This window comes from Centropristis striata, chromosome 9 (genome assembly GCF_030273125.1).
Source record: "Centropristis striata isolate RG_2023a ecotype Rhode Island chromosome 9, C.striata_1.0, whole genome shotgun sequence".
Lineage (NCBI taxonomy): Eukaryota > Metazoa > Chordata > Actinopteri > Perciformes > Serranidae > Centropristis > Centropristis striata.
Genome location: NC_081525.1, coordinates 25,937,760 through 25,952,411, shown reverse-complemented (window position 1 = coordinate 25,952,411; position 14,652 = coordinate 25,937,760). Strand labels below are relative to the sequence as shown.

The 14,652-nt window shown below is 40.4% G+C and overlaps 1 protein-coding gene across 2 annotated transcripts in view; it reads left to right on the top strand.

Annotated features, from left to right (window-relative positions):
- Nucleotides 1–13,252, top strand: part of pip5k1ca (phosphatidylinositol-4-phosphate 5-kinase, type I, gamma a) — a 90,088-nt gene extending 76,836 nt beyond the window's left edge. Inside the window, exons 16-18 of one of the 2 annotated variants that reach the window (XM_059340469.1) lie at nt 835–1,096; nt 7,744–7,833; nt 9,520–13,252. In XM_059340469.1, the coding sequence (XP_059196452.1) occupies nt 835–1,096; nt 7,744–7,833; nt 9,520–9,522 (355 nt within the window). In that variant the 3' untranslated portion in view covers nt 9,523–13,252. The remainder of the gene's footprint in view (nt 1–834; nt 1,097–7,743; nt 7,834–9,519) is intronic. The other variant, XM_059340470.1, reaches the window with a different exon arrangement.
- The last annotated feature ends 1,400 nt before the right edge of the window (nt 13,253–14,652 follow it).

The following is a 14,652-nucleotide window of genomic DNA, read 5'->3' as shown; positions in this document are numbered from 1 at the left end:
CAGGAGTGGTGGAGCAGGACCACAGCTCCACACCCTGTGAAGAGAGAGCAGAGAAAAGTGCGAGTACTCTGGGAAAATAAAAGCTTGTGTCATGTATTATTGGGACAGAGAGAAAGAGGGCCCCGGTGTATCGTGTCCCCCGACACATTGGGCCTATAGCGGCATAACTAGGGGCTGGTCCAAGGCAGGCCTCAGCCAGCCCTTACTATAGGCTTTGTCAAAGAGGAAATTTTTAAGTTTACTCTTGAATAAAGAGAGGGTGTCTGCCTCCCGAACTGAGACTGGGAGATGATTCCACAAGAGAGGAGCTTGATATTTCGTCTTTTTTTCTTCTTAATTTCTTGTGAATAAACATATAAATTGTCAGGAAATCATAGGAAATAGTGCTCCATATAACTGCAGAAGTAGCCTGAGAATCATCAGGTTTTTTTCAATGTTAAAGTATAGCACTGATATTTGTCTGCACACCTTGGGGTGAAAAGCTAACAGGAACTTGCAATAATAATTTCATCTTACTTTTAATGTTGTTAAGTTTGCCAAAAATGTAAGCAAATAAAACATCTTGTAGCCCACAGTGTAACTGAATTCACAGCACCTCCTGTCTTCCCCAAAGCATCAATGGAGGGCAGAGTTGTCTCTATTCTGCCAGAGGAGGGTCCTACGGTGTCAGATATTAAAACCCCAGGTCAGGCGTCCCAGTGGATCACAAGTAGAGTGCATTACCACTAAGACTGACTCCTTGATGCGGCAGACTTGGGTTTCAATCTGACCTAAAAAAGAAAAACCTTGGTCAACGCAAAACTCTCTAACAATCACATTTCCGCCTTCCCACAGTGAGGTTCAGGAAGAAGCTTGTGCAGAGGCTGCCGATGCCGCTGCAACAGCAGCAGCACCCTCCACTTCGATGCCTTTCACTGCCTCCTCCTCGCCTGCCCCAGCTGCTGCCTCTTCTCCCGGGGCAGCCAGTGAAGCCCCGTCCAGTCCCAAGATGGCGGTGGTGGAGGCAGACAGAGCCAGCCAGATGTCCGGCTCAGGGTGCACCAGCCAGGCTTCAGTTGATGATGAAGATGACGTGCCAATCACAGATATCTACTTTGTAAGTCAAGTCTTCCACACGTAAACACACAAAAACATACACATACATGTACACACACATTTAGGTTATTTTAAATCCCTGTAAAGACGAAAGGAAGATTTCAGACTAGGAGTAGCTTCCATCACTTCTCATCTGTTTGACATTTTAATTTAGCCATCAAATCATCTTCCATATTGAATCAGAATTAATCTACATTGACTGATATGATATATATTTGTAATAAAAATGTTTTCATGAGTCAAAGACTATATGACAATATGAGCTATATGATCTCCCACAGAGGCGTTGACAAAAGGGCTGCAGAAAGGGAGTATCGTCTCCCTGGTAGACCGGTATGAGAACAAGAGTGTGTGCTGTTATTGCTTGCAGTGTGTGGTGCATTAAGTTGAAGGAATGGTTTGACATTTTGGAGGATGGGCTTATTCGCAATCTCCCAGAGAGTTACATGACAAAACTGACACCACTTTCATGTCCGAACGGTAAAAGTTAAAACCAGCAGATGGTTAGTTTAGCTTAGCATAAAAGTATAAAAACTGTTAACCCTCTGAACCTCACAACCTGCAGGCAGATTTGAAAAGCATATTTTCTTTAAGAAAATTAAAATATGACCTAACCTTTTATGAGAGCCAGGAACTGTAACAACAGAAATTATTATGGGATTTTCAGATTTCTGGCGGTCTTTGAATGAATCGTGTGTAAGTAAGGTACTTTGGATCTACCTTTTTCAGTATTTAAAAATTTGCCCAAAACTTTCAGATCCAGAAACATTAAAAACAGAAATTATCATCAGATTTTTACATTTCCAACGGCCTCTGAATGCATCATGTGTGACAAACATTTTCTTCAAAAAAAGTACTTAAAACTGAAAAATAACCATTTGCACCAACCAGATCCCAAAAACATTAAATTCTGCATTCCCTAGTGCAACTGGGGAGTCATGGATGACTCAACCGAGACCTCGAAGTGAAATTCTGGCTTTATGCTACTTGTTTAATCTTAATATTTAGTGTGCAGATATGAGACTTGTATCAATCTTGTTATCTAACTCACAGTAAGAAAGTGAGTAAGTGTATTCCCCAAAAAGTGGAATTCCTTTGTTGAACACTGTGTTTTGCAGCGTGCACTCTGGTTTGAAGTGTTTGCAGTGTGATAGTAGCACGACAATAACACTTTCTGTCTAATGAGATCGCCACAGAGGCTGCAGGCTCACTCAGCAGCTCATTTTGTGTGAATAACAAATGAAGCTTCTGCAGTTTGCACATGTTCAGTCTACAGGATCGCCCTTCTAAAAGCTACTGACTATGATCAGATAGTGTTTAGTTGGCAGATCGAAATGCACAGTTATAAATGAATGTATGAGTGTCAGGTGGAGGATGGAGAGTGGAGCCAGTGATCACAGTTACAGATAGAAATGTTCCCACCTGGCTGCACTCCTGCTGGGTGTCTCCTATCAGGAATCAAACACCCTCTAATGTGGCACGAGAAATCCTAATGGCCAACAGGTTAGTCAAAGAGCTCCCTCAGTTATTTAACAGCCCTCTCGTCTGACCGGCTCTGGCTGAAGCCCAGTTCGGGCATCAAAAGCCAGACACTCAGTACACAGCAGCAGCAGGGGGTCTGTAGCGCTGCACGAGGTGAAGCAACACCCTGAAGTGTAACTACACAGAAACACGCTGCAGGAAAGTGGTTTCTCAGGAGTGACCAAGTGAAAGTAAGCTGTTCCATCAGCTGCTGCCAAAGATCCAGATTGTAAAGCTTCACACATCTTGCATATAGATTATGGAAAGGTACATTTAAACTGCCAGTGCGACTTCGCTCAATTTGTCCTTTCAGAAGCTCTGTCAGCCAGCTCGCCATTTGATCATCCTTTGTGTCTGTTTCTGCTCTCTCCATAATCATCATCATCACGTCTGATATCCCACATAAATCATGTTTTTGCACGTCTGCACAACCTGCTTTCCCATCAGATAATGGCTCACATGCTGGTCAATGACATTAACACGAGAAAAAAAAGCACAAATCACTGGACAATTTCAGTGTTACTGCCCCTGCACCATCACTCTAATTGCTTCTCACGTCCTTCAGCAGTTGGAGTAGTTTCAACTTACAGAAACACTCTTTATTATTGTGGAGCAGTGTCTCACAGACAGTGTTACAACAGCATTTTCTCAGGCAAAAATCCTTTTCTTATGTAATTGCTCGTTGTACAGGATTATAAGAAATAAAATGCACCATTACTGCAAAAGAACTGACTGAAGATTATGTTGTAACTTGACTTTCTGTGCATTTGAGTACTTTTTTTTTGTCATTGGACCTGCTTTGCTAGGATTCCTGTTCACTGGTCACCGTTTACAGTCCGATTAGCAACTTGAGATGAAAGAATGGAGTTGGGAGATGAAAAACGACATTTCAGTCAATATGTTCCGCCTCATTTCTGTTCTCCTCGTTGACTTGTTACTTGCAGTCAACCAAAGCTCGCTCAAACTTGATTGGTCAATACTGCTGGGACTACAACTAGACTACAAATGAAAATCTGAAAACTTCTGATACCAAAATCTAGTCCTGTTCCCTACGGATATCTGTTAATACTGTAGGTTTGTATTCTTAACACTGCCCAATTACAGGCAAGCCAGGGCTGGCTAGCTTGAGATTTTGCAAGAGAAAATCTAAAGAAATACAATTTCTGTCCTTGCTAAGCCCAGGGACTTGCTTTTTTTCTGATATATAACAACATTTTTCTCATGCTGGCCTCATTGTATTGTACAGACAAAATGCAGGAACATCTAGTTGGTGTGAAAGGACCATATTCTTCAAAGTTATAAAGGGACAGTGCTTTCCCAAATCAAAAACCTGTACTGCTTTTTATCAATCTAGATTGTTTTGTTGCTTTGTTTTGGTGTGAGTTGCTGAGTGTTGAGATATTGGCCAAACAGCAATGTGTCTTTCCAGAAATCAAATTATCCACCGATCTCGTTGTGCACGGTTTTATGTAGGAACTATCCACATTTTTGGGGTGAACTGTCCCTTTGAATGACGGAGTACGTTTTAGAAGGAAGAGTCAGGGAATATGTTTGAATTTTCATACAAGAGATGGCAGCATTCGTGATGGAGCTCATTGGGGAAAACACAGCACATCATTTAGCTGTGAGATTGGAGTGATTGCTCGAGACACAGAGGGACACAGGTGTGTGTGTGTGTGTGTGTGTGTGTGTGTGTGAGTCGTCACTTCACAGGTTCCTCAGAGTGGCTTGTGACTAAATTATTCAGCCACCATCAGCAGTCTCCACATTCACTTTTCATGATTCCCTCTCTGCTCTCCTTCACCTCTGTCCTCCACATTTGATTGTTTTTTCTTCTCCTGTCTTCACCTCCCTCCTCCTCTGCCCCGTTCGTACATTTTTACCCCATCTCTTAAAAATAATTTTCACCTCCCTTGGTTCCATCTAGTCCCCGAACTCTTTCTTCTCCATTTCTTGCTCTGTCTCTGCTTTTCATTTCTCTCTCATGTTGTGTGATCGTCCTCATGAGTCATAATGAAAGTAGTGAGATACGAGTGTGTTATTTTGAAGCTGCCAGACTTGTTAATCTATCTGCCATCACTGACTCATCCAGTGTATCTCTGCTGGGTTACACACATCCATAACTATCTTTTCCATTTTCACCTCAGCACGCTTCTTTTGGTCCATCATGTTATTTCACTTTTTCTCTCTCCTCTGTCACTCTCTACCTTCACTCTTTTCATCTCTGTTTGTTTGTCCCCGTGCCATACACACCCTGTCAGTTTCCTGACGGGAGGACTTGGGTGGTCTCTCCTTTCCGACCGAGGAGAAAATGCCAGTCCAGTTGGCCAGTAAGTGAGTTAGATTGTGCTGGTGTTATAGGTAGAGTTGTTCTGATTCCGATACCAGTATCGGAAATTGCTCCGATACTGCCGAAAATGCTGGCATCAGTATCGGCGATACAGAGTCCAGGCACCGATCCAATACCACGTAATTTATTAAATGAGTAATCTTTTTACTGGTTTGCTCTGTTAAGCTTCTTCGCCGCTTTTAAAACAGTGGCGCTGTGCTGCAACCTGCAGCCTGCAAACACATGTAGCTTTCAAAATAAGAGCACATGGATGTGTTAGCAGAGTCCACCACAGAATTTACAAGAATTTTGTAACTCCAAAATAAAATGCCTTAAATAAAACATAGAAGAACCCTTATTATCCTTTACAATAATTTTCTAAAATATGCAATGATTAAGATGGAATAGTGGCATTAGAATGTGCGAGAGGCACCTAATTTAGGCTTTAAAGGAACACTCCACCGTTTTTTCATATTAAAACATGTTATTCGGTCAAGTAAGACGAGTTGATACAGACTTCTTGCGTCTCAATGCGTGCACTCAATCGCCCTGGCGCGCGGCGCCACTTGGCTAGCACTTAGCTTAGCCCAGTTCATTCATTAGGATCCAAACAGATGGACAGTTAGAATCGACCAAACTCCTCCACGTTTTCCCTATTTAAATACAGCTACACGAGTAGTTAAACGACCAAGTATGGCGACACAAAATAAAACGTGGCGCTTTTCTAAGCGGATAAAAAGGATAACTATAATGTATGGCGGAATAGCACTTGGGAGCACTTCGACTCGGCGCAGTAATATCATCACTCCTGAAAAAACTTCTCCCCCTCCCTCTCACTTCCGCTCCCTCTCACTTCCGTCAACAGAACAACTTACGATGCACGTTATAACCATGATTGTTCACAAATATCTTCCTACAACCTGATACTTCGTCAGCTCTGCTCGAACTACTACTCCTGGTGCAGCTCACGTTGGTTCTGTTGACGGAAGTGAGAGGGAGCGAAAGGGAGAGGGAGAGGGAGGGGGAGAAGATTTTTCAGGAGTGATGATATTACTGCGCCGAGTCGAAGTGCTCCCAAGTGCTATTCCGCCATACATTATAGTTATCCTTTCTATCCGCTTAGAAAAGCGCCACGTTTTATTTTGTGTCGCCATACTTGGTCGTTTAACTACTCGTGTAGCTGTATTTAAATAGGGAAAACGTGGAGGAGTTTGGTCGCTTCTAACTGTCCATCTGTTTGGATCCTAATGAATGAACGGGGCTAAGCTAAGTGCTAGCCAAGTGGCGCCGCACGCCAGGGCGATTGAGTGCACGCATTGAGACGCAAGAGGCCTGTATCAACTCGTCTTACTTGACCGAATAACATGTTTTAATATGAAAAAACGGTGGAGTGTTCCTTTTATGGGCAAACATGTTTTCTGGGCGGTATGCCCCGGACCCCCAGATTTATTTATTTAAGTTGCTGTTGCACTACTGTTTTGTATACTGTTTTATTTTTTAAAAAAAGTAAAAATAAATGGCTTGAATCTGCTGTATTTATTCATGTTTTATAAAGGGTTTAACCTGAGCCAGGCCTTACCACAATGATAATCATATCACAGTCATGCAGGTGTAGTATGATATATTTTTTTAAAACATACTGGTATCGGATCGGTACTCGGTATCGGCCGATACCCACAGCACAAGTATCGGAATCGGTATCGGGAGGGAAAAATGGTATCGGAACATCTCTAGTTGTAGGTAGCTACTGTCCTCCTCCTTCTGGTTTTAGGGTAGATTAGCCCTGTTGGTTTGGTGAAACGTATGAGTTACAGTGTTTGTGCAGCTTGTCATGATTTGTGTGAAAATAATGAAGTGTGTGAGACAGGTAAACAAAAGACATCTTATTTTTTGACAGTCTGTCCATCTTGTATTCTTTCAAATATGTTTCCTCACTCGCTGAAAGCCTCCCTCATCCCCCATTGCACCTGTGTGGATAGCGTGTTAGCTCCAACATGCTGAGCTCCCAGTGTGTGTGTGAATAAATGTGTATGACATCAACCCACACCACCTCCGCCTCCGTCACCATCACCAACGTACCGTGTAGCAGCTGCTTCCCTCTCTTAAAGGGCTGGTACCTAAAGGAACAAAAAAAACAACTCCTGAAGCTTCTTATGCAAAAAGCGCTTTTGCTTGTTGGAAAAGAAGAAAAACATTCTGTTGTTGTGTTCTGCTTGACTGAGGATGCTCTCCATGTCTGACTGTCCTGGCATCCTGGCTTTCTTCCCATTCCCACCTCCTCCCTCCTCCCTCCTCCCTCCTCCCCCTCATCCTCCCTGTTTGGCTGATGCAGCGACTCATCCCTCGCCCTGCACACTTCACTTTGCTTCCCAGGAGTTAGTCCAAAAGGGGGCAAAACATTAACAAAAATATGATTTAAACACATGTCGGTAAAATTCATCATAATATTTACATGCTTAACAGCACTTTTCTGTACCGCTACAATCTGTTATTTGCCAAATTTCTCATCTGTGTTCAAGTCTGCAAACCCGAAAAGGATTAACACATCCTTTTACACTCTTAACATTTTTTTTTTTTTTTTTTACACCTACTTGATATGTCAAATTCACACTTTCCGATGTCTCTCAGCAACATTTCCTCCTATATGCATCCCTAATTTTTCATTTCCTGTCTTGTCTTTTCTTCTCCTGTGATCTCCTGTGTCTTTCTCCTGCCTGCCCCTGCTGCTTTTCTCTGTGCCTCTGGCCTTTTCCTCTGTCCCTCTGGCCCCCTCTGCTGTGGTGGGTGTGTAAAAACAGCCTCAAGACGAAAGGACCTGGGTGTACTCTCCGCTACACTATGGCTCAGAGTCTAAGGCCCTGCCAGATGGGGATTGGGAAAGAGAGACAGTAAGTGAGAAGCATCGGACTAAAAATATCAAGTACAGGAAAAATCCCTGAGACGAGGAGTAAAATCAGTTGTGTTTGGTCTTTATTCGGGGTAACGGGGGCGGAAAGGATCAGTTGTAACGTGAGAAGCTGCTCTAGTAAATGTAGAAGAAGCTTCTCAGCTTCAGAAGTCCATGATTACTCCAAGAGTAGGCTCGCTCTGCATCTAGAAACCCACCCCTACATTACAGCATTCATTCCTCATTGATAAGTGGGTGGAAATGGTCACTTGCAGCTTGCATGACCATTTAGTCCACGACCAGCCATTCTGTGTCCCTCCAACAACAAGCTGCTCACTATTCACTGCATCGGCCTGTGTCCACAGCTCATTCTGCTAGATGTTCACTCTAAAGATGTGCACATTAAACTCACAGAGGGGTCACATTTTACAGAACATGGACACCATTTGGGCAATGTTGATGAATTATGTATGCATTTATATATTATTGTTCATTTGAGTTTACTTTAAGAGTTTGTTTTCAGTGTTAAAATGTATATGTTAGTTCTGACCCCAGATAGAGCCAACAAATTAGACAAAAACATGGAACAAAATGAAAAATAGCATTACTTGGCTCTGACTGTTTTTCTTTTAGAAGTTTCATGCAACATTGTGTTTCACAGTTTGCCTGATAACTTTGCTCAGTGTAGCAGCATTTTCCCATACTGTGCTCTGATAAGGTGTCATCGACCATTGACTATTTTCCTCGACTCATTTTATTTTTCATCTCCTCAGATACATCTTCACACTGGGGATGTAGCAATGTACCAGCATTCCCGATTCCCAAAGTCATTTGATAACTAATTATTTTTGGATCATGTGTGACAAAAAATGTAAAAAAAAAACAAAAAACATGCATCATAAATGAAATGTACTTGTACTTCACTTAATCCCTGTTCTATATAAAAGGCAAACCTTATCGTTTTGGTAAGGATCAAAGTAACTGACTGTTCTTTCATTTTCCAGTTTTAATAATTCTACCCTAAAGCAGTGGTAGTACTGATATGGGTATTTCAATGGCTGATGCCGATATTTAGAGAGCATGGTAACTAATGGCATATACATAATGCCAATATCATATTGTACAATGGTTTAATAGTAACAAATATGACACAAAATTGCTTGAATTAACTTTAATTAACATTTATTTAACACTGTCATTGCCTGCATTGTCTCTGTTTAGCATCTACACTGAAATGCACTTATTTTAAAACATATATCGGCTAAAAAATGTCTACAGGTAATCAAAAAAACAAATTTTTTTTTTTTTTTTTTTAAAGAAAAAATACCCCTTGCCAGTTATCTCAATGAGCTTAAATACATAAGACGCCAGTATTTGATTTTAATTATGTAGCTAGTACGGATTAATTAAAATATCTCATACTGGCTCAGTAAATTCCTACTTCACAGCACTAGTTGATGCAAGGTATTGCACTAAATCCACAGCAGATATTTGGTAGACTTGGCACAAATGATTACTCAGATTTAGTGGTACCAATCAGAGTTGTGGAAAACAAAGAACACAAACTCTATTATTTTTTTTATTTGCACTCTGATTAGCTGGCTCTCTGTTTCACTATCAAATGTTCTCATCTAAATGTTGTGTATCTTGTTAACACTTACATACATCCACTCTGTGTCTCCAACAGTAAACCCAGTTCTCTGGCAGAGAGGAGTGAACGTCTCAGTGGAGAGGACTCATCGCTCTGAAGTCCAGACCTCAGTGGTAGCAGCAGGATCTCTGTCTGAACCAGGATTTTAAACATGCATACAGAAACTGATCACACCGAGGGGAAAAAAGTGACTTGAGAGAGGGGGGGGGAAATCCTGACAGTGATGAACGTCACTGATTTCCAACCATCCCTGCCTTTCACCCTTGACAAAATGAAAATAATATCAATTTAACATTATGTGTGACATACAGTAGTGGGTATACGGCTGTAGTCTGATATGTTTGACATAAATGAAAGACCATAGTAACTTACAGTGCCTGTGAAAGTGTTCACTCCATTTGGAAGTTTTCATTGATCCTCTTTCACTCAGTGTTATAAAACAAAAGTACATGATGACTTCCAAGTGGGGTCAGTACTTTTTATAGGCATTGTGTGTTTGTTGTATGTTCTAGTTCACATAGGCACAGCCCTCTGACAGGCTCTGCAGGCCTCACTCTGCAGAGCAGCACACTCAATTCTGCATTCAAGCCCAATAACCTGCTTGGAACTGTAGAAGACAAAATTATTTCAGGTCCAATTCTGTGGTTGGTTCAAGGTGAGCTTTATTCACTGCAGTGGAGACAGGAGTTTACAACAATGCTATAGGATTCTCTCAGACCACAATGAGCTTATGGGTAGGAAAAAACAAGAGTGGCTTCATACACATTAGAATAAAGGTGATATTAATTGTTTAGGTTGTTCTTCTCTCACACCCTGGCCTTGGCTCCTTTTACATCAAAGGGATACTCAGTGAGACTTTAATTAAACCAGGATTAGGATTAAGTGAAGAGAAAGACTGAAATGATTTACTGTACAGTACTGACTGTACCCTAACCTGGCATCAAGCGTTTTATTCAGCCTCTGAACAGGAAACACAACAAGTTAAATGTCCATGACATCTGTTGAGTGTTGCAGTGCTGTCCAATACAGATCCCCAGCCCTTGTTTGGGGGCTCTGCTTTTGCTCATAGAACTGGAGTTACAATAATAACCATGGTTCAGCCATTAAAAAGGGAAGATCTTCTGTGTCGTCTTCACATTTCCAGTAGTGAATATATGCAGTTTAGTTCATAGAGAAAGGTATTAAAACGCATCATTTCCTTTTGTGAATATATACACTCATCAGTTGGGTAATTTTTAGCATAATTTATTATTTTTATCAAAGGTTTTTCTTTTGCAGCATTTATTTTTATTTCTGTACTTTTCTTATTTTACTACTGTGAGCTTTTATTTATTTTGTCTGTTTGTATTTTATTCTAATATTAACTGCTTTGTGGTACTTTTTCACTCTGAAACGCTTCTTTTTTAATGTGCATCCAAAGAACTTTATTTTTTGTTTCCTACAAATCCCTGCAGCTTTTTAGTTTTTCTTTTTTTCCCTTACATCACGGGTTTGTCGTGTAAACTCAGTATTACTACTTTTTTCACTACACCTCTTGCGTGGAAACGAATGAGGCTTGTGACTCATGCCTTCAATTGCAACACTAAGGTCCGGATCAGACAGAGTGCTTTTTGCAGGTTGCAAAACATGAGGTGCGCCACATTGCCTTTTTGTGGAAGTCTAGAGTGACTCAGCAGATGTAGACTGTTGGCAAAAGCCTGCTGGCTATTTCTGACAGAATTCTCCTCCTGTTCCGCTGTCTCTGTTATCTATTTTGCACCATCCAGGGCTAAGCACTAACCAAGACAATTCGGGTTGGTTTAAACAACCTGGAGAGTTATTCCAGATTGGAAATAGGTGCAGCCAGACCTTCTTCAGCACTGACACAGTGCTGTGGAGATAGGTCGGACAATGAAACATTAGTTAAAGACTAGTATTTTAAAAAACGGTGAACGAAAAGCTTCACTCTCATTGAAAACAATTACAAAAAACTGCCCGTGGCTGCAAATAATCACTTTTTCTGATCGGGACCCCAGACAGCAGACATTGTCAGTCATTATAGTAACCATCACATCACATGCAATGTCTTCCAGTGTTGCCCTATTTTTGGAAGGATGCACACAAATCATTTGTAACAGAAATTCATATTTAACTTTAGTTTTGAAAGTGGGAAAAGAATCAGCATACCAGTGACAGTTGCTATATCAGGTGGACCTCACCCCCTCACAATAAGAAATCCATTGACTGGACATTTGTTTGTAGATGTAGAGCATCAGTTGTAGTATTTGATATCGTACCTGTTACCTGTATATTTGAATGAACACAGTACGTTGCAGTGTTGGTGAGACACAGCAGTTTGTAAAATGGGTTGAATGTTGTTTGCACTTATCAAGAGGATCTGAAGATGAACTAGTGATAGAGGCCAAATAAACATACATCACGTCATCTTCGTTTCCGCTCACACAGGCTGATATCTAGGCAATGTTTCTTTTTAGGATTATCAAGTGTGTGTGTTTGTGAAGTCAATCACAGTCATCGTAGTGTTTACTGTAGTCTGTCTGTGGCTGACATCTTAGGACTCTCAAGTAAGAGACAAACTGATTTTTTTTTTTCAAATCTTACTTCAGAAACTGTATCTCTGGTTGGTTTCTGTGAGTGTGTCAGTGTGTAAGGGCGGACACATCAATGTCAGACATTGCAAAAAAAAAAAAAAGAATAGAAATCAGTTTGTTTCCATGACGTGCAGTGGCCAGTTGTAATCAGTTTGCTGTTGTTCATCAGATGGAGACCATAGCAGCAATATTTTGTACAGTCTAGCTTTTAAGTTCCTTTTTATTGCCTTATTGAGAAATTTAGGCCTATACTTTTTTTTCACTCGTGCTGTTGTATTTATTATTTTTCTTAGTCATAGTTGTGCTCCTGAGAATGTGTACATAAAATTATAAATACATATATAAAGATATACAAATATATTTTCCATTTGAATCGGAGAATATTATTTTTATTTGGTTTTATTTTTGCTGCTGGGCAAGAAATGATTGCAATCTACATAATTTAATGTACCATATTCTTCAGTGTGTTTATTGAGGATGCAGCTGCTGTATATTTATAGTCTATACACCACAGCTGTTTCTTTGTAAGATATCAAACATTGAAAAATTTGTGGGTTTTACTGTATATGCAAATCAGTAGGGATTCTTCCAACTGTTCAGCTGTGTTGTGTATGTGTTTTCAAATCGCTGTGTGCCCTCATCCGATAGGGAGAGTCCTTTACAGAGACATAGCATGATTTCAAAATGAATATGCATATCAAAAATGTGTATTTATGTATATCTGTGTATATTCATCTATTTATACCTGAGGATAAATAGATGGCTGTATGTGTGTGTGTGTTTGGACTCAATCAGAATGAATACAAAATAAAACAGTTCTATGAATTGTTGTTCATGGAGTTGATGTCATATCATATTTTTATTGATTCCTCGTTGAAATCATCAGGCACCTAATGGATGAAGGGCCATTTGTACCAGTGACCATGGATTCAGGGTTCAGTTTTTGATCATTCAAAAGTATGACAAAATGTACAAACAAAAACTGTGTTTTGGATGATTTAGTTTGTATTTTAGGAAACAAATAGCATACATGTAGTGCTGTAAAAAGTATTCAGATTCCTTACTTAAGTAAAAAATACTGTTACCACACTGCAGAATTACTCCACTACAAGTAAAAGTCAAGAGTATCAGCATTAAAATGTACTTAAAGTATCAAAAATAAAATGACTCATGCAGAATGGCCCAGATTGTTGATTAAATGTACTTGGCTACATTTCACCACTGCACATATGTTATCCATATGAAATACAAACTTGATGTGCAAATACAGACAAATTTAAGGTATTGTTTTATATAATAATAATAATACATTTTATTTAGAGAGTGTTTACAGGGTACACAAAGACGCTTTACAGTTAAAATGCAGTTAAAGATAAAACAAACAATTAAAATCAACAACAAAGTTCACACATTAAAAGCAGTTCTGAACAGGTGAGTTTTGAGGGAGGGGGCGGCGATAGAAAAGAGTCTGTCGCCCCAGGTTCGGTGCTTGGTCCTGATGGGAGGGTCAAGGAGATTGGCCTCAGAGGAACGGATGCGGGATGGGGTGTGGTGATGGAGGAGGTCAGTGAGGTAGTAGGGGGCCTGGTGGTGGAGGGCTTTGTGGGTGAGGAGGAGGATTTTGAAGTGGATGCGTTGTTGAACCGGTAACCAGTGGAGGTTCTGGAGGACAGGGGTTGTGTGGTCACGGGAGGGGGTGCGAGTGAGGAGGCGAGCGGCAGAGTTCTGGATGTACTAGAGGTTTGGGGTTTTTTGAGTGATTTGGAGGGAATGCCATACAATATGCTGTTACAGTAGTCCAGTCTGGAGGTGATAAAGGCATGGATGAGTGTTTCTGCGGTGGGGAAGGAGAGTGATGGACGGAGACGGGTTTTAGAAGGGCAGTGTCTGTGCTGTGTTTTGACCGGAAACCAGATTGAAATGGTTCAAACAGATCTTGGGTGTTGAGATGGGCTTTGAGTTTGGTGGCGACGACTCATTCAAGTATTTTTGACAGGAAGGGAAGCTCGGAGATGGGTCGGAAGTTTGCCATTATGTCCGTGTCTAGTCCAGGTTTCTTCAGGATGGGGACGACAGAGGGGTGATGGTTGAACAGTTGGGGAGGGCAGGAGGATAGGGGAGGTGGTCAGGTTGGTGTAGATGGTGTCAATTTTTGTTTGAAAAAAAAAAGTTTAATACAATAGAATTAGGTAATAGAAAATATAATATTTTCAATTGAAATTAATTGCAAAATCTAGAGATCTAGAGCTTTTCTAGATTTTTCTAGATTATTTTCTAGATTTTTCTTAATCTTTCTCTAGCTTTTTCGAAAGCATTTCTAGATATTTCAAGATCTTTTTCTGGATTTTCTCGATATTTGTTTTCTACATCATATTCTAGATTTTTAAAAAATCTTTTACTGGATTTTTTCCTAGTTTTTACAAGAGCATTTCTAGATCATTTTCTAGATTTTTCTAGATCCTTTTAATTTTTCGAAATCTTTTCTAGATTTTTCTTAATCCTTCTCTAGAGTTTTCGAAAGCATTTCTAGATATTTCTAGATCTTTTTATGGATTTTCTAGATATTTGTTTTCTAGAT